Below are 23940 nucleotides of genomic sequence, written 5' to 3'. Positions count from 1 at the left end.
AAAAGATGATTATAGATATACTCCTACAATCATTTTTACACATATATTCCCATGACTACTAAACTGCACTTAAAAGATTTACAGTTTATTTATCTACAATCATTTTTCAGTTTAACTTGTTTAATATATTTAGTCATACCAAACAAGTGAAAAACTATAATACATTTGTAACCTCATTTCCCCTTAAATTTCCAGGAAAAGAGAAACAGCACAACAAAAACACAATGTTGCACTCTTTAGAATTGATTTATGTTTTTTCTCAAAAAGTTGAAGGTTAAAAATGATCAACTTTGAATGTGAAAAGAAACAGCATAGAAATTGCTATAATCCTACTAATCATTCACACAATAACTAGCATTATTATCTAAAGACATAGGAACATAAGGCCAGCCATAACAAATAGTCATTGTCATCTGATTGAGATTATGATATCAATATATGGTGTCCAATTGCATGTCTACATAAAATAAAATATAGGCAATAAGGATTTTGTTGAGTAATATCCATGTAAAGAATACAAACAAAAATGGAACTTCAAAGGGTAAATTTGAAACTAATGAGTTGGCTGCCACCAAAAGTCACAAGAATTTGAAGCAATAATAACACCAAGCTTGAAGCTGTAGCTGCCACCCGAAACTACACAAGTTGTTAAGACAAACAAACAGAGATATAGAAGCATGAGAGAAAATGGGAACAATTGCATCTATTGAGCAGTTCCCTTCTGCTTCAAAGTGATTTTATCCCCAAGACTCAGAGCAATTCCCTGGGTTTTACTTCTTATTCTGATATAACCGCTCAATTTACCATCGGATTGCTTCTCAATGCTAACATTCACCAGAGCATCTTCCCCAAAAACACTCTTTGCATACAGATTTGCAGCTAGAAAACCACACTCACCTTCCAATGCAGAGCTGAACAAGAGACAATGAAAACCAAATTAAACAAATTGCATCGGTACCAAATTAAACAAATTGCATGGGTACCAAATTAAACAAATTGCATGGGTACCAAATCAAATCAAGCACAGCAATTATATAAAATGTAGAAATATTAATGAATCCCACAATCAGTTATGGGCACTTCATTGTTTAGGCATGTTTTTTAATTGAAAAACATTTTTCCTTAAAAAGAAAAACAGAATTCTGGTAGTAGATAGTCAGGCACTGACGCAACAATAACAGTCACAAGGTTTACGCAAATTAAAGGAACTCACGGTGGAGTCAGGCACTTCATATTTGTAGACTTGATAATGTGGCCCAGGAACTCCCTCTCATCTTGCAATACCGTATTTACAGCAACCTATGACATAAAATTGATGTTAATAAAAGAATCACGCATACAACATCTAGTTAATGCAGAAACACATTCTGAGTGCATATCCCTGTCACAATCATGCTTCTAGATGATGGCCAATTTGGCACCATACCTGTACTACAACTACATACATTTATCTAACAGAATAACATTATTGATATGAGTAAACTGATTGTAGCTAAGGCCCTAAGCAGGAAACTACAAAAATTAAGTGAGCAATGAGTATAGCTCTAAGCTGTGATTCATTCATTTTTGGATGAATTGCATGTCTGATTCTGAGAAAGCTACAGATGGCAGTTTCCCAATCCCATCAAGACAGGACCAAATTGAGTCATTGAAACAGTAAGAGAAACCTGCCTATTTATAGCTTCCTTCATGCAAAAAAAATTAGAGCAGCTTCTGAAACTTCATGTGAACTCATTAGAGGCCTAGGGTGATTTCCATCATTCATGTAGTTATTACAATAGTCAATATTTTTGTATTTCTTTTCCTATTTTTTGTTTTATTTAGGACACAAGTCTTTCTAATAATTCATTTAGTTATTACAATAGTCAATACTTATTCAACCCCAAATTTGTCTTAGAAAATAATTTTATGTTGTTAATGCGGATACAGATATCTGTTTCGAATATGTTTCATTGAATATTTTGTATTTACAAATATCCATTTAATTAAAAAAAACTGTGATACTGTAATATACTAATGTACCTTGCCAGAAAAGCATCAGTGTATAAAAAAAATTAAAAAAAAATCCATATCTATCAGCATATCACTCATACTGTGGGATGTGATACTCATGCCTGTAGCTATTCAAAGTGGGCAATAACCCAGACAGCAGCATCACACATTATAACAGATATATAAACTAGAAAATTGATACAAGATTCAGTATCTTATTCCTAACTCAGTGAAATGCAAACACCACCGAGATCTACCTCTCCTTTCACACCCAAATAGAGACGTAGAGGAGTAGGAGCAGCAGCATATAAATTACCTCATTATTGTTATCGTCTCTTAGGATAAATCATATATATAGGGAACACACAACACAAAGGTCAATTTACTCAACAGAGACAACAATATAAAGATTCGGCATGTTACTTTTTGGGTGCAATGACAGGATAAAAGATAAACCTAGAAATTCTTACAGCTTATACATATACCATTAGGCTACTACTAGGGGACTAAATATTCTGCGTGTTTTTCTCTGATGTATCATCTTACAATTTTACCAAGGTGGAAAGTACACGTACAGAAGTTGGTTTCAAACTTCAATGCAATCAAGACAAAATTAACAATAACCACGAAAAAAAATTATTAATACAAGTACACCAACTTCATTAGTTCAATATGAAAATAGAATCATAGATTACGCCCAACCATTAATATACCATCATCGAAGCATATATTGCAAACAGAACGATGTCAGGATTATATCAAACAATATAACTTTAAGAGCACAGGGGGCAACAGCCCAATAATAGAGATTACCATGAATCATGAATCTAAAGTACCTAGAAGTTGTTTTTCATGCAATTTTTAAAATGGAAAAATGGGGCCCAGGGATCGAAATAAGCAGTAAAAGGTAGAACCATAATCTTTTTCAACTTTTATATTATATATAAAAATATAACAAATGAGAGAAGGAGGAGAGGTATATACCTTGTTTTCCCACTCAAACTCAGCCCACATAGTTCTAAAGGCCACATCAGCACAAGATGCAGGAGCAATATAGTCCATGATATCAATATGAATGTCATTTAGAACAATAACTGTTCTCTCAAGAACATTTGAAGATGTCTCATAAACTATATTACCGAATATAACTCCAGTTTCAGTGGAAGAAACCTTGATGTTGGCCTTGATCTGTTTGCTTGATTCTGGAGCCAGAGTGTAGTTTTGTGGACGCTCAACAAGTTTGAGATCACCCATAGTTGCTAACTCCAAACATAAATTCTGGAGAGTTTCCTTGGTCCGGTTGATGACAGTAACATCAAGGACAATGTCATAATGATGCACTGTTACATATGCTTCAGCATAGACAGGATCACTGAACCCAGTGAGCTGAAGAATGCGATTAAGTTTATTTGCATCATCAGCATCCTTTGTAAACTCTCCAGTGGCACGTTTAAGATCGTCCTGCACCTCATCTTCGAGCTCAAGTTGGCTCATACCCTGAAAAGCATAGACAGATTGAACATTTGAATGAATACCAGATGAGTAAGTGTACTGAGCACATAACGGAATCATAAATCATCGACATAAGTTACCCCCAACTGACAAAACACTAAACTTTATCTGACGAATTCAAGAAATACCACGACTCGACAAATATAGGTATAAAAGCAACAAAATAGTTCAATCACTAGAAATGACGAAAACATGCAAAACAAAAACTTCAAGGAATCTAATGAAACAATGATTCAACTATACCATTCTTAGAAAAAGGAGCAAATAAAATACAACCATCATACCTTTCTGCTCTTCAAGTGATAAAAGTCGATGAGGTCATCAGGCTGTGCATTGGAAATCTGTGCCTTTGCTTTAATCTCCTCGGTCTCACGGCGCTGCTTATCCGCGAGCATCTTCACAAAGCTCTGCCTGCAGGATTCCAGCCATATCTTCCTTATCTCATCACCAGTATTACACAGCAATCTAATGCAAAGGACGACCCTGTCATGAGAATCATTATCAATTGGATGTGGAAGAACTGAAGACTGACCAAGCTGCAGCATTGAGACCATGATCAACAAGGACTGTGAAGTTGCCTTGTTAACTTCAACTTTTGAGGTCTGAACCTCTTCCAACCTTAAGATAAGCTTTGTCAGTGTACATGCGACGACTGCCCCAAGGAAGAAATCACCCGAAAGAATCAGAGATCTCAAGTTCCCAATAGAAGACAGAGATCCCTGCACAAGGGTAGGCGGTGACATGGCAGTCTCAAGAGCAGCACTCTGGGTAGCATAGGTCCCATCGGCAAGAATCGCAGGCCTCCTAGAAGACACAGTGGTCGAGTTCACCTGCTGCACAGCCTTTGATGTCTCCTGACCCTCTCCATCCTCAGAGATGGTGTAAAAGGGAAGATCACCAAGACACTGCTTAATAGTTGCAATTCCACTCTCAACCTCCGAAAGAGACAAACAATACTCACCAATAATCCACAGAGCACAAGAACAAACCCTAGCAGCCCGAATCTGATAGAAAGTATCCAAAAGCCTAGTGATGATAGAAACACGCAGCTTAGGGTTTGTCTCAATAATCTCCCGCACGAAAACAACCACATCCATAGCAGACGCAACATTTGTATCTCCCAAGAAATCCATCAACAAATGCACAACAGTACTCGCCACCTCCGGAAACTTAATAGCACAAGTATGAATTGCCTGCACCAACATCTGCCTATACTCCCCATTCTTCTCATGCTCCCCGCTCTGCGTCTTAACAACCTCCTTCTTAAGCATCATAACAACCTGATCAATATTCTTCGGCGTAATAAGCTCAAGAGCAATATCAATAGTCTTTCTCCTAATATCATGATTAGGCGTCGAAAGTGCTCTAAGCACATCCATAACCATATCAACCATAATCTCCCTATTATCCCTCTTGAGCTCGTTAAGCCGATCAAGCACAATAAGCTTCACATTGTTATCACTCTGAGAAAGCAATAACTGACAATAAGTATTCGCAGCCGCTTTAATCGCGGTCGGTGCAGAACTAAGCGAAACAAGCGTACCAGCACATTCATAAACAACAGCAGTAGAATTAGCACTCAACAAAGAAATAATAATCTTAATATATTTCCCTTTCTCCCCCTTATTATTCCTACAAACTTTCTTAATCAATTCCAAAACCACCATTTGTAACTGTTCCCCCCAATCAATGATCCTATCAATATTCGTAAAAAGATAATTCACAGCACGATCTTGCGCACACGAAAACAGCATTAAAAACGCGTTCCTCTTACTGGAAGCATCTTGCTCCGAAACAAGAAATTTCTCAACAATCTCAGGAGCAGAATCAAGCAACTGCTCCCCTTGAGGAAGCTTATAAACAGACATAACAGCGAGAACAGCATTTCGCCTCACGAAAGGATGACGATGCTCCAGATTCGATAAAATCGAAGGAATCAACGGTTCAACGATCTCAGATTCGTTAATTCTACACAGAAATCGTAAAGTAACACCGCGAATAAATTCGTTCGGTGATTGAAGATTATTACGAAGATTTTGACAGATTAAGATCATTTCAGGGAGAACTTTACCGCGAGAATCGGTTTTATCGGTGATTTCGAGGTAAAGAAGGAGGAGTTTTTGAACGGTGTGATCGTCGCAAGTGAGGACGTAACGGATGACGGTGATGAAGAGTTGAGGAATGGTTTCGCCGTTAAGGAGAAGCATGATTGCTTTTTTGAGAGCTTCGATTTTTGCAGCGACGTCGTTTCCTTCGAGAGATTCTTTGATTTCGGTTGCGAGTGCTGGTGTTCCTTTGTCGAAGTGAACGATGAGGCTGCATGATTTCTCCATTGTTGAAGGTTTCAAGGTTTCAGATCTGATTTGATCTGAAGAAATTGAGAGATCGGTTATGGAGAGAGTGAGAGAGAGATTCAGATCTCACTGTGATGTGATTATGGGAGAGAGTGTGAAGTGTGAAGAATGAAGAAGATGATTTTGGATTTAAAAAGCAGATCTCGTAATTTTCGTTTTTTTTTCTGAAATGGTGGAAATGGATTATTAGATGGGCCTGAATGGGCTTAATGGTGATTACTGTTGGAAATGATAATTGATTTTCCCACTTATCATTTGCTAAAAAAACACATGGAAATTATGTTTGATCACAACGGCATCTTGTTGGAACAAAATGTGTTTAACAATGAACCTCAAAGAGTTTTGATGATAACAAGGTATTAAAAATTGTAAATTGGACTAGCTAATATTTGTTCAAGTGTACAGGACCACAGTTAAAAAGTTACATCATTAATTGGTTCTGAATGAGCAAATAAAGAGCAAAAGAAAATGAAGCTTAGACGATTCTGAAGGCAATACGCTCCTGAAAGTGGAAAGCGCTCCTGAAGTCAAGCTGCTCCTGAAGATAGTAAAAGCGCTCCTGAAGAAATAGTGCTCCTGAAGAATAGTGCTCCTGAAGACAAGAGGTCCAGAAGCCACATTATCATAAGTTGCATCATCAGAAGCTGCATCATCAGAAGCTGCACCATCAGAAGCTGCAGAAGTTGCTTCATCAGAAGCTGCATCATCAGAAGCTGCCTCATCAGAAGTCATTTCACCAGAAGCTGAAGATCAACTGGATTTGCAGAAGATTCAAAGATTGAAGAATCTACATTGCAAAAGCTGTCTATTGGACTCGAAAACACAGCAGAAAATTAGTGGAACATTGCAACGGTCATTTCAAAGGTGTTTGAAGGCATGTGCTTGCAATTTGGACGAAACCGTTGACATTGTACTATTGTACGAACTGTACAACCACCTTCTCCACTACTCTGTTTTGTGTCCACGCTACAAGACAAGAAAACAGCTCTAGAATACGGCTTCGCCTGCATAGATGTTCCTTTGGATAAGGAATGGATTTCAAATTGGTTCTTCATAGGACAACAACCAAATCAGGCAAAAGATCATTGGTGAAAGATCAAGCTTCAAACAACGACTCTTTGGTGTGCTGGCAATTTCACAACGTCTCTTTCACACCTCTATATAAAGGAGTGAAGACTTAGAGTTTTGGCAATGCAAGAACGCTGAACGAAAGACTCACAACATTTTTACAAGTGCCAAACCTCTGCTGAAATTGTTCTGCATTCACTTAGAATTTCTGTGTCTCAAAGTCATATCTTAGAAATTCTTAAGTCCATTGAGTCTGTATCTGATTTGTATTGTGAGCACCTCTGATTGTATATCAAGTGTTCAACCTTAAACAATTTTCTGTGTAATTTTGTTTAGTTAGGAAGTCTCTTGCAGTTGTGCTTGAGCAGGAAGTCTCTTGATTGTGTTCTTGAGCAAAGGAAGTCTCTAGCTTGTGTGCTTGAGCAAAGGAAGTCTCTTGCTTGTGTGCTTGAGCAATTGTAATCAGATATTACTCTTAGTGAAATCTCCTTTGAAGTGCAAGGGGGACTGGACTACTTCCGGATTGTGGAAGGAACCAGTATAATTGCTTTGTGTCGTTCTTCTTCTCTCTCTGTTTTATTCCGCTGCATTTAGATTCTGATTATCACTTCAGAAGCTGTCTCACTTAGCTTCTGATCAGTGTGTTCAGTTTTTAGGAGAAACGAAGAATTTTTCAAAACACAATTCAACCCCCCCTTCTTGTGTTTTTCTCACCTTCAATTGGTATCTAGAGCCTTGGTCTGTTGTGTAACACTTAACCGTGCAACAGTCAAAGATCTGAGAAAAACATGTCTATTCCTCCTCCTACTGGTTCTGGTGATACTAGCTATAAAAATGTCTCACATGATTATAGTGATAGTAAGAAATCCAGTGTTGGAAAAATTCCAAAATTCAATGGAGATGCTGAAGAATTCTCTTGGTGGAAGACCAACTTTTACAGTTATATCATGAGCCTAGATGAAGAATTATGGGATATTCTGGAAGATGGTGTTGGTGATTTAGTCCTTGATGAAGAAGGAGCTGCTGTGGATAGAAAGAAACATACTCCAGAACTGAGGAAACTCTACAAGAAGCATCATATTATCAGAGGAGCCCTTGTCACTGCCATACCCAAAGCAGAATACATGAAGATGAGTGACAAATCCACTGCTAAAGCTATGTTTGCTTCTCTCTGTTCAAACTATGAAGGGAGCAAGAAGGTCAAAGAAGCAAAGGTTCTTCTGCTTGTACATCAGTATGAGTTATTCAAGATGAAGGATGATGAAACTATTGAGGAGATGTACTCAAGGTTTCAAACCTTAGTTTCTGGGCTACAGATTCTAAAGAAGAGCTATGTTGCTTCTGATCATGTAAGCAAGATACTCAGAAGCTTACCTGCCAGATGGAGACCAAAGGTGACTGCCATTGAGGAAGCTAAAGATTTAAACACTTTAAGTGTCGAAGATCTTGTTAGTTCTCTCAAAGTTCATGAGATAAGTCTTAATGAACATGAGTCTACTAAGAAGAGTAAATCAATAGCTCTTCCATCCAAAGGCAAGTCATCAAAAGCTCTCAAAGTGGTTGAATCTGAAGAGGAAGAACAGTCAAGTTCAGATTCTGAACCAGATGCTGCTGAAATGGCCATGCTCTCAAACAGACTTCAGTATCTGGCCAAGAAGAACAGAAAGTTTCTCGCCAGAAGGGGTAACTCCAGAAGCTCAAGGAAAGAAGATCAGAAGGGATGCTTCAACTGTAAGAAGCCTGGACACTTCATTGCTGAATGCCTTGATCTTCAAAGAAAAGTCAAAGGACAAGTCAAAGAGGTCTACATTTAAACCAAGCAAATTCAAGAAGCAGATTAAGCAAAGTTTAATGGTAACCTGGGATGATTTGGGTAGTGAATCTGGATCTGATAAAGAGGAAGCTGATGAAGATGCAAAGGTAGCTGTTGGGTTGGTAGCAACAGCAACTTCAGAAGCTGGATCAGATTCAGACTCAGAAGATGAAAACGAGGTATATTCCAAAATTCCCAGAGATGAACTTGTTGAGTCACTTAAAGAACTTCTTACACATTTTGAAGTAAGAACCAATGAGTTGAAGGATTTAAAAGAAAAATATGCTGATTTGGTACAACAGCAAAAATCAACTCTATTGGATCTGAAAGCTTATGAACAAGGACTTATGGGCTTTGACTTCATGTGTAAAACATATGAAGATCAGCTCAGGTTCTTATGTCAGAAGCTACAAGAAAAATGTAATGAAAAACCTTTAAGTAACAATGAAATTGCTCTTGAAGATTTTATTATATCTGGCATTGACAGAAGCAGAGTAGCTTCTATGATTTATAGCATTTACAAGAACAATGGCAGAGGAATTGGTTTTCCAGAAGTGAAACTTGAGAAAACCAATCTAAAATCTTGTTGTGAATGCATCAAGGAAGGTCTGAAAACCTTCTTTGTACCAGAAGGGGCTGAGTTGGAAACTGTTGTTCAATCAGAACCTGAAGCTTCTAGTTCTAAGGCTAAGATTACTTCAAGGCCAAAGAACTCTAAGTCAAAGGCTATGATCAAATCTGATTCAAAGACTTCAAAGGTTAGGATCCTGAAAAGATCAGAACCTATTCCTCAGAGTCTGGTGAAACCAAAATTTGAGGCTCTGAAATCTAAGTTTCAGAAGAAGACAGTTACTGCTTCTGAAGTACCAAAACCTAAGGTGATGGTTAATCAGAAGCAACCCAACTCACAGAACAAGGTACAAGAAGTGAAGAGTAAAGCCTTAAGTACTAACCTTCCAGGACCCATAGGACAATGGGTACCTAAATCTAAAAATGTCAATGATGCAGGTATGTCTAAGAGCAGTGCCAAAGCAAAGATCATGGTACCTAGACAGCGGTTGCTCAAGACACATGACAGGAGACAAGTCCATGTTCCTCAGCCTAACAATGAAAGAGGGAGGAAATGTGAAGTTTGGAGGCAACCAGTCAGGCAAGATCATAGGTACAGGAACTATTGGTAATTCCTCTACCTCAATTAATAATGTATGGTTGGTAGATGGTCTTGAACATAACCTTTTGAGCATTAGTCAATTTTGTGATAATGGTTATGATGTGGTTTTTGAAAAACCCAACTGTACAGTAATCAACAAGGAAGACAAATTCATTGTGTTCAAGGGAAAGAGAGTTGACAATGTCTATAAAATCAATTTTTCTGAACTGGCTGATCAGAAGGTGGTTTGCCTACTATCAGTGAATGATAAGAAATGGATGTGGCACAGAAGGTTGGGACATGCTAACTGGAGGTTAATCTCTAAGCTTAGTAAGTTACAACTTGTGAAAGGGCTACCAGACATTGACTATCATTCAGATGCACTCTGTGGTGCATGTCAGAGAGGGAAAATTGTGAAATCATCTTTTAAAACCAAAGACATTGTTTCAACCTCAAGACCTTTAGAATTACTCCATATTGATTTATTTGGACCAGTGAGTACTGCATCCTTATATGGAAGTAAATATGGATTAGTCATTGTTGATGATTACAGCAGATGGACTTGGGTGAAATTCTTGAAAAGTAAGGATTATGCATATGAGGTATTCAGTAACTTCTGCACACAAATTCAAACTGAAAAAGAATCAAAAATTTTGAAAATCAGAAGTGATCATGATGGAGAATTTGAAAATGAGCCATTTGAAGCTTTTTATGAAAAACATGGAATCATCCATGAATTTTCTTCTCCTAGAACTCCACAACAAAATGGGGTTGTAGAGAGAAAGAATAGAACTTTACAAGAAATGGCCAGAACCATGATCCATGAAAACAATTTGGCTAAACATTTTTGGGCAGAAGCAGTGAATACAGCATGTTATGTTCAAAACAGGATCTATATTAGACCTATTTTGGAGAAAACAGCATATGAACTCTTTAAAGGAAGAAAACCCAATATCTCTTACTTTCATCAATTTGGATGTACATGTTACATTCTGAACAACAAGCTCTACCTAAAGAAATTTGATGCCAAGGCCCAAAGAGGAATCTTCTTAGGTTACTCTGAAAGGTCAAAGGCATACAGAGTGTATAATTCAGAAACACTCTGTATTGAAGAATCTATGCACGTTAAATTTGATGACAAGGAGCTTGAAGATAAAACTTCAAAGCAAGATGAAAGTTTTGCAGAGATACAGGTTCCTGAAGCTACTCCAGAACCTGATCAGATAGCTGAATCTGAAGATAGTCCAGAAGCTGAACCCACATCAGAAGCGCAATATGAAACTGCTTCTGATGAAGCACAAGATGGCTCACATCAAGAAGATCCTCCCAGAAACACATTCAAACACAAGTCTTCACATCCTGAGCAGCTAATCATTGGAAACAAAGATAGTCCAAGAAGAACAAGATCACATTTCAGACAAGTAGAGTCAATGATTGGACTAATCTCAATGATTGAACCTACAACAGTTGATGAAGCACTTTCAGATGATGGATGGATCCTAGCTATGCAAGAAGAGTTGAATCAATTTCAAAGAAATGATGTGTGGGATCTGGTACCCAAACCTCAGCACAAGAACATTATTGGAACAAAATGGGTATTCAGAAACAAGCTGAATGAGCAAGGTGAAGTAACAAGAAACAAAGTCAGGCTTGTTGCACAAGGGTATAGTCAACAAGAAGGCATTGATTACACTGAAACGTTTGCTCCAGTTGCAAGATTGGAAGCAATCAGGTTACTTATTTCCTATGCAGTTAATCATGGCATAATATTATATCAGATGGATGTCAAGAGTGCATTTCTCAATGGTGTCATAGAAGAAGAAGTGTATGTCAAGCAACCTCCTGGATTTGAGGATATTAAATATCCTGACCATGTTTTTAAACTGAAGAAATCACTATATGGCTTGAAACAAGCTCCCAGAGCTTGGTATGATAGACTAAGTAATTTCTTAATCAAGAATGATTTCAAAAGAGGACAGGTTGATACAACACTCTTCAGAAGGACCCTTGGGAAAGATATTCTTGTTGTGCAAATATATGTTGATGATATAATATTTGGTTCTACTAATGCATCTCTTTGCAAGGAATTTTCTGAGTTAATGCAGGATGAATTTGAAATGAGCATGATGGGAGAGCTGAAGTTCTTCCTGGGAATTCAAATTAATCAATGCAAAGATGGAGTCTATGTTCATCAATCAAAATACACAAAGGAGCTTCTGAAGAAGTTCAAACTTGAAGATTGTAAAGTGATGAACACTCCAATGCACCCTACGTGCACCTTAAGCAAAGAAGATGAAGGAGCTAAAGTAGATCAGAAGCTGTATAGAGGTATGATTGGTTCTTTGTTATACCTTACTGCATCTAGGCCAGATATTTTATTCAGTGTATGCTTGTGTGCAAGATTCCAATCAGATCCTAGAGAATCTCATATGACTGCTGTCAAGAGAATCTTCAGGTATTTGAAAGGAACAACTAATCTTGGACTCCTTTATAGGAAATCCTTAGATTATAAGCTAATTGGATTCTGTGATGCTGATTATGCTGGTGATAGGATTGAAAGAAAGTCAACCAGTGGCAATTGTTAATTTCTGGGTGATAATCTTATATCCTGGGCTAGCAAAAGACAAACAACTATTGCTATGTCTACAGCAGAAGCAGAATACATTTCAGCTGCAAGTTGTTGTACACAACTACTTTGGATGAAACATCAGTTGGAAGACTATCAGATAATTGCTAACAGTATTCCCATTTATTGTGATAATACTACTGCTATTTGTTTGTCTAAAAATCCAATTTTGCATTCAAGAGCTAAGCACATTGAAATCAAACACCATTTTATCAGAGATTATGTTCAAAAAGGAATTTTAGATATACAATTCATTGATACTGAAAATCAATGGGCTGATATATTTACTAAGCCTTTAACTGTTGAAAGATTTGATTTTATAAAGAAAAATTTGAACATGCACTTTGTATCTGATTAAATGCTTGCTTGCTCCTGAATAGGATTTTAGGTTCTGAAGTTAGTTCAGAAGCAGTAGTCCATCAGAAGCTCTTTATTGAGGTTCTGAGGAAAACTCGCTTCTGATAATGATGACGTCAGCATCTGAAGTCCAGAAGCTGGATTTGTTGCTTCTGAATAGTTGAATTAGTGGAAACGTTGGGAGTTACTTTTTAAAAGTAACTTCTGGCCCACTAACTTGGTAGTTACTCTGTGAACTTCTTACGTGGCCTGTATGTGTTGGTGTATAACTAAAAGGGCAATGATGATTTAATAGCTTTGAAAGTACTTTTCACGCGCCCCCAATTTGTCATTAATGTTATGTTTGTTTGTCTCTTTTGAATTGCAAACGTTTTTACTCTTAAACACTTTTTCAATTCACACACTACTCACTCACAACAAACACATTTGCTCTCAAACCTCTTGCGAAGTAAGCACAAAAACCTTAGAACCCTAAATTCTCTAAATCTTCTTCAATCATCATCAAATGGCATCATCAAGCTCGCAACAAGAAGTTTCAGAATCTACTTCAAGCAAGCAAGGCGCATCAGGATCTGGGTCAGTCTACAAAGAAAAGACTATGGATATTCCATGGAAATCCTTAATCGTCCAAGTAGAATCGCCAGTGGACTTCGCTTCACTTAAGAAGTACGAAGTGGACATGGAAGGTTATGTAGAAACTCAGAAGCTGTCCAGATACTTCAAGATGCTAAATGGGCCAACTTATGTGAACTTGGTCAAAGATTTCTGGTTGAGAGCTGAAATCGTCAATGGAAAGCCTGTGAAGGTAGCAGGGAAACAAGCTGGGTCGAAGAAGAAAAAGATGGAGATAGAGTTGAATCCCACTTCCTTCAGTAGCCTTGAGATAAGGTCTGAAGTGATGGGTATTCTTGTAACCATCACAGAGGAGATAATTGCTAAAGCATGCAGAGTGGATGCAGAAGGAATATTTCAAGAAATAGTAAAGACGGAAGATATCCTTCTGCAAAGCTACTGCAACTTGCTTCTGGGTGGGAATTTAAAAGCCAAGACATCAGAGATGGAGATTCACCACAGAATGTTGGTGAAGTTCTGCACTGATTGTTTCTTTCAGAGAGGAGGAGGATCTGATCAACCAAATTTCCAACAGAAGCTAGCTATTTACTTCATGGCAACTCAGAACAAGATCAACTTCCCAAGATACGTCTTGGATCTGGGCAATTACTGAAGGCACTATCAAAGGAAGAAAGCAAGTTCCCTATGGAAGATTATTGTCTGAAATCTTCCACCAAGGAGGAGTACTGAAGGTTCTAAAGAAATCAAGGGATGTATCTGACAAATGCTTCAAGGCCTCTACTGCTGAGAAGATTATCAGTAGCAGGACCTTGCATTCCATGCATTATTTTAAGACAGCCCCTAAAGATGAAAAGTGGTTGGAAATGACTACAGCTGAATCTAAGATTATCAGGGACTTTCCTTCCATCTTTAAGGAAAGCAATCCTGAAATCTTAGCTAAATCAGCAGCTGAGTATGTCTTGGAGGAAGAGGAAAGCCCTCAGGAGGAGGCTGCTCCTATAAAAGGAAAGAGGGCCAGAATCAGTACTGAGTCAGAAGCTGCTGTTGCAAAAACCAAAAAGCAAAAAGTTGCTAAGTCTGAAGTTGAATCTGTTTCTGCCAAGGATAAAGGAAAGGGCAGAAGGTTGGTGCTGCTTCTATTCCTCAGAAAAGAAGAAAAGGTAAGGCAGATCGGGTAATCAGCAAAGAGCAGCTGGAGGAAGCTCTTGAAGAAATAGGAAAAGAAGAAGCTGAGCCTAAGCTGAAAAGAAAGAAGGCTCCAGTTGACAAGAAAAGCTCCATGGTTCAAGTGACTCTAGCCATGAAGAGAATGGCTAAGGAACAGTCTGATGACTTTTTAGCAAATAGGCGAGAAGTGAAAGCCATGAAAGAACTTGAAAGAGAAGAGGAAGGAGAAAGGATGCTAATCGTGGATGAAGCTGATGCTGAAAATGTAGAGCACGTTCAGAATCTTGAAACTTCAGAAGCAGTAGATAACTCAGCAATGTTATCTAAGGTACCTCAAGTTTCTCACACATTTTGTACCACATCCTCTATTCCTTCTGAAGACACCTCTCTTTTAGATCACCTAGAAAGTCATTATCTAGGTGAACTACCCCAATCTGGCTTTAACACAACCTCACAAAAAGCCTCTGAAATAACTCCAGAAGCAGCTGCTTCTGATAACGTTGTTTCAGAAGACCCCCCACAACAAAAACCTTCACCAGAAAAAGCCTTTTCACCCCCTCAATCTGAACCTACAACTTCATCACCCCCACAACAACAACCAACTGTTCCTGAACCATCTGTTCCTGAACAATCAATTCCTCATAAGACCGTTCCTGAACATATTGTTCCTGAACAACCAGTTACTAAACCCATTCCTGAACCTGCACCTGAAACTGCCGCTCCTGAACACATTGTTCCTGAGCCAACCCCTGCTTCCATAACTCTTTCACCAGTACAAATTATCAAGATCACCCATCATACTGGTGTATGTGATATGGACACAGACTCTGAGGATGATCAAGATGATCATGCCTCTAATATGGTAGTTGACCCCACTCCTGACCAACCATCAACTAGCCAATCCTTAACTATAAATGACCAATCATCATCAAACCTACCAATTGTTCCCCTAGCCCCTCCAAAACCCTCTAAACAACCTTCATCTCCCACCATTTTCTTGAATTCCAAAGTACTACAGGATGTGTGGGAAGATATTGCTTCTGAAGTTCTCAGACTGATAGCAGGAAGAAATGACTTGGGTCATATAATAAGCTATCAGAAGCAATGGAGAAGGATCAAAGAAAGGGTCGTCAACCTGATTTCAGCACTGCATGATTCATGCATTGAGGCTCAAGAGCAAGCCAAACAGAAGCTGGAAGATTGGTTGAATGGAATAGAAGAGAATACTGGAGATGTTGAGATTCTTGGTACTTGGGTGAAGAATCCATTCAGTATCAGAGGCAGAGAACCTGAAGAATTCCTGCCTAAGGAGCTGCATCTGATTATTCCATCTGAGATCCTGGAAAAGATTGATGCACCTAACCTGGCTCTAGCTCAGGAGAACACGGTACTCAAAGAAGAAAATGATAGACTTGAAACAGAGCTACTAGAGCAGAAGCTGAAGATATCAAAATTGGAAGATGATATTGTTACAACCACATCGACAATCTCCATAACCACCACATCTCGACCGGAATCCACCATTACCGATTCAAAAACCCCAAATAACACTACAACAGCGACGAATTTGTTTCACACCATCCAAGCTACAACGAGTCCGAATCTGTTACGAATGGAACGTGTTTGAAACTGGAATCGATTGGAGCGAATTTGTTGCAAATCCGGAACAGAAACGAATCTGTTACCAATCCGATTGAAACGTGAATTGAACTCAACAACAAAGAATCCAGAATCGAAGAGAAGCGTCCAGATCGGTGGAGGTGTTTGCTGGATTGAAACTTTGTGGAAGCCTTCCGTTTTAAGTCTGTTCGTTCCTCCGATTTAGTTCAGGTATCGTCATTTTTCTTCTCTCGCTCCGATCTGTGTTTTGTATATGTGCCTGTAATCATGTCGTCTTGCTACTGGTTCATCCTTTGCTCTCTGTTTCTGCAATCGAATTTGAGTTTAGTGTGAAGGATTTGCGTTTGCGTTTTTGCCGTCGTGTGTATAATTGTTTCGGTTTTGAGTTTTGTTCTTGATTTGAGAAGATTGAAGGGGGGTGACGTGAGGCCCTGTTGTTGTTTTGTGCTTGTGTGTTTAGATATGAAGGATGTCTTTTGAAAGATAAGAGGGTCTTAGTGGTATGTGTTGTATGTTTGAAAATGAAAGAAGAAAAGAAAAGAATGAAAGATTGAAGGAAGAAGAAGAAGCTTGTACCAAACTGGTTTTTATGTTACCCTTGCTGGACCGGTTCGGTTGAACCGACCCGTTCCTGAACCGGTCCAGCCTAGTTAACCCGCTCCAGGCCCATATATTTTTCTTTTCTGTTGTTTCTCTACAGTTTTGCTGAATACACCCTTGCAATGCTTGCTGCACCCCTTGCCTGATTGAATCTTGCACTAGTTTTTTTTTTTTTCCTAAAAAATTGCGATGTTCGTGTCTTGTTAATTCTAATTGTTTTTAGCATTGATACATGATTAATTTGGATCTAAAAAATGTATGAAGATATGTTGATTTCTTTGTCAATCCATTGATTTTCATTTTTGTTAAAGTGTTGAGAAAAAACTCCAAATTAATCATGTTCTCTTGCATAGTTTTTTTCTTGTGTGTGTTTCTTGAATTTGTGCATATTAAATTTTACCTCCAAAGCATGAAAAATGTATGTGAGTTTCATTCTTGTTTTCTTGTTAAATTTGCACTTGAGTCTTGATAAAAAAATGTGGGAATAAATGTGATAACTATGCTTATAGGAATCATTGTGAACTTTGTGAAATATTAGTTCTTTTGATTCTTGTATCATGACTGAAAATTTGGCTATGATGTTAGAATCATTGGATTCACATTTCACAAGGTCCATAATGATTTATTTTAGGCATGTTATTATGTCGATCCCTTGCACTTTAATCTTTTCAATTGTTCTTGGTAAATTCTTGGCTTCAAAGTGTGTCAAAACATATGCTCATAATATCTTGGTTATTTTTATGTCATTACCCTATCTTTTCTATGATCTTTACCCTTTCCAAAATGTCTAAAAAATGTCAAGTCTCTTTTATCACTTTTAGTTAATTTTGCTTGTTACTTCACTTTCAAGTCACATTCCCTTTACTATGCCTTTAGTATGTTGTTTCTATTTCACTCATGCTACTAACCTTTTTTGTTTCATGTCTCATCTCCATAAGCATACTTCATTCTTCCATTTTTATTTCATTTTTGCACTTTAATTTTTACCAAGGCTTAGTATGTAAAGACCTAGGAGTTTTGTAATTTCTTTTATGCAATTTTTAAGTCTTGCAAGACCATAGCATGTAAACTAGGGCATGATGTAATAAGGACAATGGACTCTAATAATGTACACCGACACAAGCACCGACACATGCACACACATCACTTTAGGTATATGGCTAGGATATGCATGTTTAGATGTATGTTTAGGATTGTATGTTTAGATGAATGCTTAGGATTTACACTTAGAAAAATCAATTTTCCAAAAAATATGAACAACATCACTCAAATATTTTTTTTTCTAATAAACCTTGGGATCAAAATCCCATTGAATTTTACTTTTCTTTTCTTAAACAAAAATCTTAAAGAATTTTAATCATACTTAGATCTTTTTGCAAATAACTAATCAAACCTCACATTTTCACAACCTTATGCCCTTGAGGCCTCTCTCTCTCTCATTCTTCAAATTCCAATTTTCAAACTTAAAATCAACCAACAAAAACAAAAACATTTTTTGGAAGAGAACTACGGTGGATTTGATCCCTTAAACGGGTACGTAGGCAAGGAACAAAATTCCTTCAATTCAAATAAAATAAAATTCAAACGCTTTCTTCTCCCTCCAATTCTTCACTTAGAAAACCCTTAGGTGTAAATAACATCTTTCAAAATAGCATTTAAAAATAAAGCGCGCGCGTAGAAAATAAAGACGGTTCCTATAGGATACTATAGTCGTTATGGGTGCCTAACACCTTCCCGTAGCGAAGACAACTTCCGGACCTCGATTCTCAAGGGTTTTGCTTACTTTTTCCCTTCCCAAGAAAAAATAAGATATCACCGGTTAAAAAGGTTCAAACTTAATCAATGTTTGACACCCGAAAACCAAGATAAAACAGCTGGCGACTTCACTGGGGACATTCGAGAGTTACGCCTGGTCTTTAGTTCCACGCTTGCGCTTTCATTTTTACTTGCTTCTTTTTTGCTTTCCTATGTGAATAAATGTTTAAATTCTTGCAAACGTGTGGGGTGAGAATATCAAAAGTCCTACACCCGGGCTGAGTGAACTTAGGATTTAGGGGGGATATAATCGACAATTCATTCCGGGGGTTGCCTCGTGTTTTGGATTACGCGATCAATCCCACATAGCTAAGGCATTTTGGGAGTGATGTTGTCGGCGCGTGTTGTCGCGTTTTAGGCACTTTACTTCTAATTGTTCTATGACGCTATGAACCGTAGATAACCGAACCCATCCATGGCCATTTTCTAGGACGTAGTGCGGAGGCTAAACCGAGTGTTGTCTCGAGTTTTAGTCGTCACGCGATACTACACTCAAGTTAGATCTTCCACGGATAATCATGGAGCGAGTGTTGTCTCGTGACACCGTGATATACGTTGGAGAAGGTTTCAACTTGGGAACCTTTTTAGAACCCGGTTACTATATCCTAAAGCCCTAGATTCAGCGGACACCGTGTCCACCCATGACTCTTCGACTTTGAACTTTAACCCACCATGTTTTCTCCGAACTTGAACATAATCATGCATTCATGCATACATGCATACATGCATAAACTTTTTCCCATGCATTTATCGAAGGACTTAGACAAGTCATCTTTTGAACATCACGGATGTGAACACCAAGTGATACCATCTCAACTAAACTTTTAGTTTTGCTCAAGATTTTCAAATAAAACCGTGTTTCTCCGTGATGTTCACAACCACTTTGACAAAGTCCTCTGACAAAAAAGAGTCTTTTCGCATTTGCATGCATCATATGCATCATTCATCAGTCACAAAATGGCTTCCCGTGCTCATTGTCTCCTGGTTCTTCTGCCGCAGTCTGAAAGGTGGCTCGTGCTCGCAAGATTCACCAACCAGATAGAGTTTATCAGACAAGATTGTACAAGAGAAGAAACATGGCTAACCTTGAGGAAGAGAATGCCAGCCCCTCGGGCCAGCCCATTGAAGAGTCTAATCTGGACGAAATTCTGAGGCTTATCAAAAAGAGTGACTATAAGATTGTTGACCAGCTGCTGCAAACTCCGTCAAAGATATCCATCTTGTCTCTGCTTTTGAGCTCAGAAGTTCACAGGAAAGTGTTGATGAAGGTACTGGAACAGGCCTATGTTGATCATGAAGTCTCTGTGGATCAGTTTGATGGAATAGTGGGTAACATTACCGCTTGCAATAACTTGGGGTTTGATGACGATGAACTCCCCGAAGCAGGGAAACACCACAACCTGGTGCACTGCAAGTCTGACATGATATCCAATGTGTTGGTGGACACTGGATCATCCTTAAATGTAATGCCTGAATCTACACTAAGACAGTTGAGTCATCATGGAATTTCTCTGAGAGGAAGTAGCTATCTGGTTAAGGCTTTTGACGGATCTCGCAAAGATGTTCTCGGGGAAGTAGACTTGCCAATTACCATTGGCCCTGAGACATTTCAGATTACTTTCCAGGTCATGGACATCAATGCTTCTTACAGTTGTCTCCTCGGAAGACCGTGGATTCACAACGCTGGAGCAGTAACTTCTACTTTGCATCAAAAGCTTAAGTTTATGAGGAATGGTAAGATTGTCACTGTGCATGGTGAAGAAGCATATCTGGTTAGCCAAGTGTCATCTTTCTCTTGTGTTGAAGCAGGGTCCGCAGAAGGGACGTCATTTCAAGGTTTGACTGTTGAAGGTGCAGAGCCCCGGAGGGCTAGTGCTAGTATGGCTTCATTGAAGGATGCCCAGAAGGCTGTTCAAGAAGGACAAGCTGCTGGCTGGGGCAAAGTGATTCAGATTTTGGGAAAAAAGCGTAAAGAGGGCCTTGGATTCTCCCCAACCTCTGGTGTTTCGACAGGAACTTTCTATAGTGCTGGGTTCATCAATGCTATTACTGAAGATACTGCTGAAAGTAGTAAGGTGCCTACAGTTGTCGTACCAGGAGGCACTGTGAGAAATTGGGAGGCCATTGATGTTCCTTTAGTCATGCATGCTTCCATGTAATGTGTCTTGTTGCTCATGTTTTTCTTTGTTTTCAAAATAACAATCCTTTCGCTCTGCCCAAGGCGAAAGTGATATCATTGTAAGGGCATGTTTGTTTCGGCATTTCCGTTATCAATAAAAGTTGTCGTCTTTCTCACGACTCTTTGTTTTTTTACTTTTTAGTGCCTTTTTCTTGGAAATAATGGTAATGCCAGAAAAAACCAAAACATCTGTATTTTCTTATTAATTTCAAAAATCTGCATAGAAAACATTTTTCTAAAAATCATCCCAATCATATTATGCAGATTGAACCGCAATAAACCCGTTGAACACAGTGACCCTATGGTTCCTCCAAATTTTGAATCCCCTGTGTATGAAGCTAAAGATGAGGAAGATGATGAAGAGATACCGTATGAGATCACTCGACTGCTTGAGCAAGAAAGAAGAGTCATTCAGCCTCACCAGGAAGAAATTGAGCTTATCAACCTGGGTACTGAAGAAAACAAGCGAGAGATCAAGATTGGTGATGCACTTGAGCCAGAGGTGAAAAAAAAGATCACTCAGCTTCTCCATGATTATCCAGATGTCTTTGCATGGTCCTATGAAGATATGTCGGGTCTAGATCCCAAGATTGTGGAACATCGGATACCGACAAGACCTGAATGCCCTCCTGTCAAACAGAAATTGAGAAGGTCTCGTCCAGACATGGCTCTTAAAATCAAGGCTGAGGTGCAGAAGCAAATTGATGCGGGTTTCCTCATGACGGCTGAATATCCTGAGTGGATTGCCAACATCGTACCGGTACCAAAGAAAGATGGGAAAGTTCGAATGTGTGTTGATTACAGAGATATGAACAAAGCCAGTCCGAAAGATAACTTCCCATTGCCTCATATTGATGTGCTTGTTGACAGTACTGCTCAATCTAAAGTGTTCTCCTTCATGGATGGTTTCTCTGGCTATAACCAGATACGGATGTCACCTGAAGATAGAGAAAAGACGTCCTTCATCACTCCGTGGGGAACGTTCTGTTATAAAGTGATGTCGTTCGGCTTGATAAATGCTGGTGCTACCTATCAAAGAGGTATGACAACTCTGTTTCATGATATGATTCACAAAGAGATTGAAGTATATGTTGATGATATGATTGTGAAGTCAAGTGATGAAGAGCAGCATGTTGTGTATTTGAAAAAGATGTTTGAAAGGCTAAGAAAGTACAAGCTGCGGTTGAATCCTAACAAGTGCACATTTGGTGTAAGATCTGGAAAATTGCTAGGCTTCATTGTCAGCCAAAGAGGCATTGAAGTTGACCCTGATAAAGTCCGAGCCATCAGAGAGATGCCGGCTCCTCAAACTGAAAAGCAAGTCAGAGGTTTCCTCGGACTTCTGAACTATATTTCAAGATTCATATCTCACATGACTACTACCTGTGGACCAATTTTCAAATTGCTCAGAAAGAATCAGCCTATTGTATGGAATGATGAGTGTCAGGAAGCTTTTAATAGCATCAAAGAATACCTGTTGGAACCACCTATCCTTGTCCCACCAGTGGAAGGAAGGCCTTTGATTATGTATCTATCAGTGTTAGATGATTCCGTGGGTTGTGTTCTCGGTCAACAAGACGAGACTGGAAAGAAAGAACATGCTATTTACTATCTGAGCAAGAAGTTCACCGACTGTGAGACTCGGTATACAATGCTTGAAAAGACTTGTTGTGCTTTAGCTTGGGCTGCCAAACGCCTGCGTCATTATATGGTGAATCATACAACTTGGTTGATATCCCGAATGGATCCAATCAAGTACATCTTTGAAAAGCCTGCTGTTACTGGAAAGATCGCACGTTGGCAAATGTTGTTGTCTGAATATGATATTGTGTACAAAGCTCAGAAAGCAATCAAAGGAAGTATCCTTGCTGAGCATCTTGCTTGTCAGCCTCTTGATGATTATCAGCCGATTAAGTTTGATTTCCCTGATGAAGAGATTATGTATCTGAAAGCAAAGGACTGTGAAGAACCACTGATCAATGAAGGGTCGGATCCCAATAGCAAATGGGGATTGGTGTTTGATGGTGCTGTCAATGCTTATGGTAAAGGAATTGGGGCCATTATTGTAACTCCGCAGGGGCACCATATTCCTTTCACTGCTCGAATAACCTTTGAATGCACAAACAATATAGCTGAATATGAAGCATGCATCTTGGGCATTGAAGAAGCCCTTGATCTGAGAATTAAGCACCTTGACATCTATGGAGATTCTGCACTTGTTATTAATCAGATAAAGGGTGAATGGGAGACTCATCATGAGAAGCTGATCCCTTACCGTGACTATGCCAGACATCTGTTGACATACTTCACAAAGGTTGAGTTGCACCATATCCCTCGGGACGAAAATCAGATGGCTGATGCTCTGGCCACTTTATCTTCCATGTTTCGTGTCAATCATTGGAATGATGTGCCCGTAATCAAAGTGCAGCGTCTTGATAGACCCGCTCATGTGTTCACTATTGAAAATATGCCAGATCAAGCTGACAGAGATGTGAATGATAAAAAGCCTTGGTATTACAACATCAAACAATTCTTGCAGAATCGTGAATATCCACCTGGTGCTTCCAACAGGGATAAAAAGACTTTGAGACGATGGGCTAGCAAATTTCTTCTGGACGGAGAAATCCTATACAAGAAGAACTATGACATGGTCTTGTTGAGATGTGTTGACAAGCAAGAAGCTGAGGAATTGATGCATGATGTACATGACGGTACTTTTGGGACCCATGCTTCGGGCCATACCATGTCAAGAAAACTGTTAAGAGCCGGCTATTACTGGATAACTATGGAACGTGACTGCCACAAACATGCTAAGAGATGCCACAAGTGTCAAATTTATGCTGATAAAATTCATGTGCCTCCACATGCCCTCAATATTATCTCTTCCCCATGGCCTTTCTCTATGTGGGGCATTGACATGATCGGAAGAATTGAACCAAAAGCTTCCAACGGACATCGTTTCATTCTAGTGGCAATTGACTATTTCACCAAGTGGGTTGAAGCTGCTTCCTATGCAAATGTGACCACGCAAGTGGTTGTCAAGTTCATCAAGAATAACATCATCTGTCGATACGGTGTTCCCAACAAAATTATCACTGACAATGGTTCCAATCT

The 23940-nt window shown here is 38.8% G+C and overlaps 1 protein-coding gene across 1 annotated transcript; it reads right to left on the bottom strand.

Annotated features, from left to right (window-relative positions):
* Positions 1–393: 393 nt before the first annotated feature.
* On the bottom strand, positions 394–5961 carry LOC146925838 (coatomer subunit beta-1-like). Its single transcript, XM_085758291.1, has 4 exons — positions 3789–5961; positions 2977–3489; positions 1214–1299; positions 394–911 (listed from the first exon to the last, which is right to left on the bottom strand). Exons 1-4 carry the CDS (start codon positions 5835–5837, stop codon positions 704–706), a joined length of 2856 nt encoding a protein of 951 aa, XP_085614417.1. The 5' UTR covers positions 5838–5961; the 3' UTR covers positions 394–703.
* Between the last annotated feature and the right edge of the window lie 17979 nt (positions 5962–23940).

This window comes from Medicago sativa, chromosome 4 (genome assembly GCF_051527215.1).
Source record: "Medicago sativa cultivar Bolivia chromosome 4, Bolivia_mono, whole genome shotgun sequence".
In the NCBI taxonomy this organism is placed as follows: domain Eukaryota; kingdom Viridiplantae; phylum Streptophyta; class Magnoliopsida; order Fabales; family Fabaceae; genus Medicago; species Medicago sativa.
The sequence above is the reverse complement of the archived record's forward strand: the minus strand, read 5'-3'. Positions and strand labels throughout refer to the sequence as shown.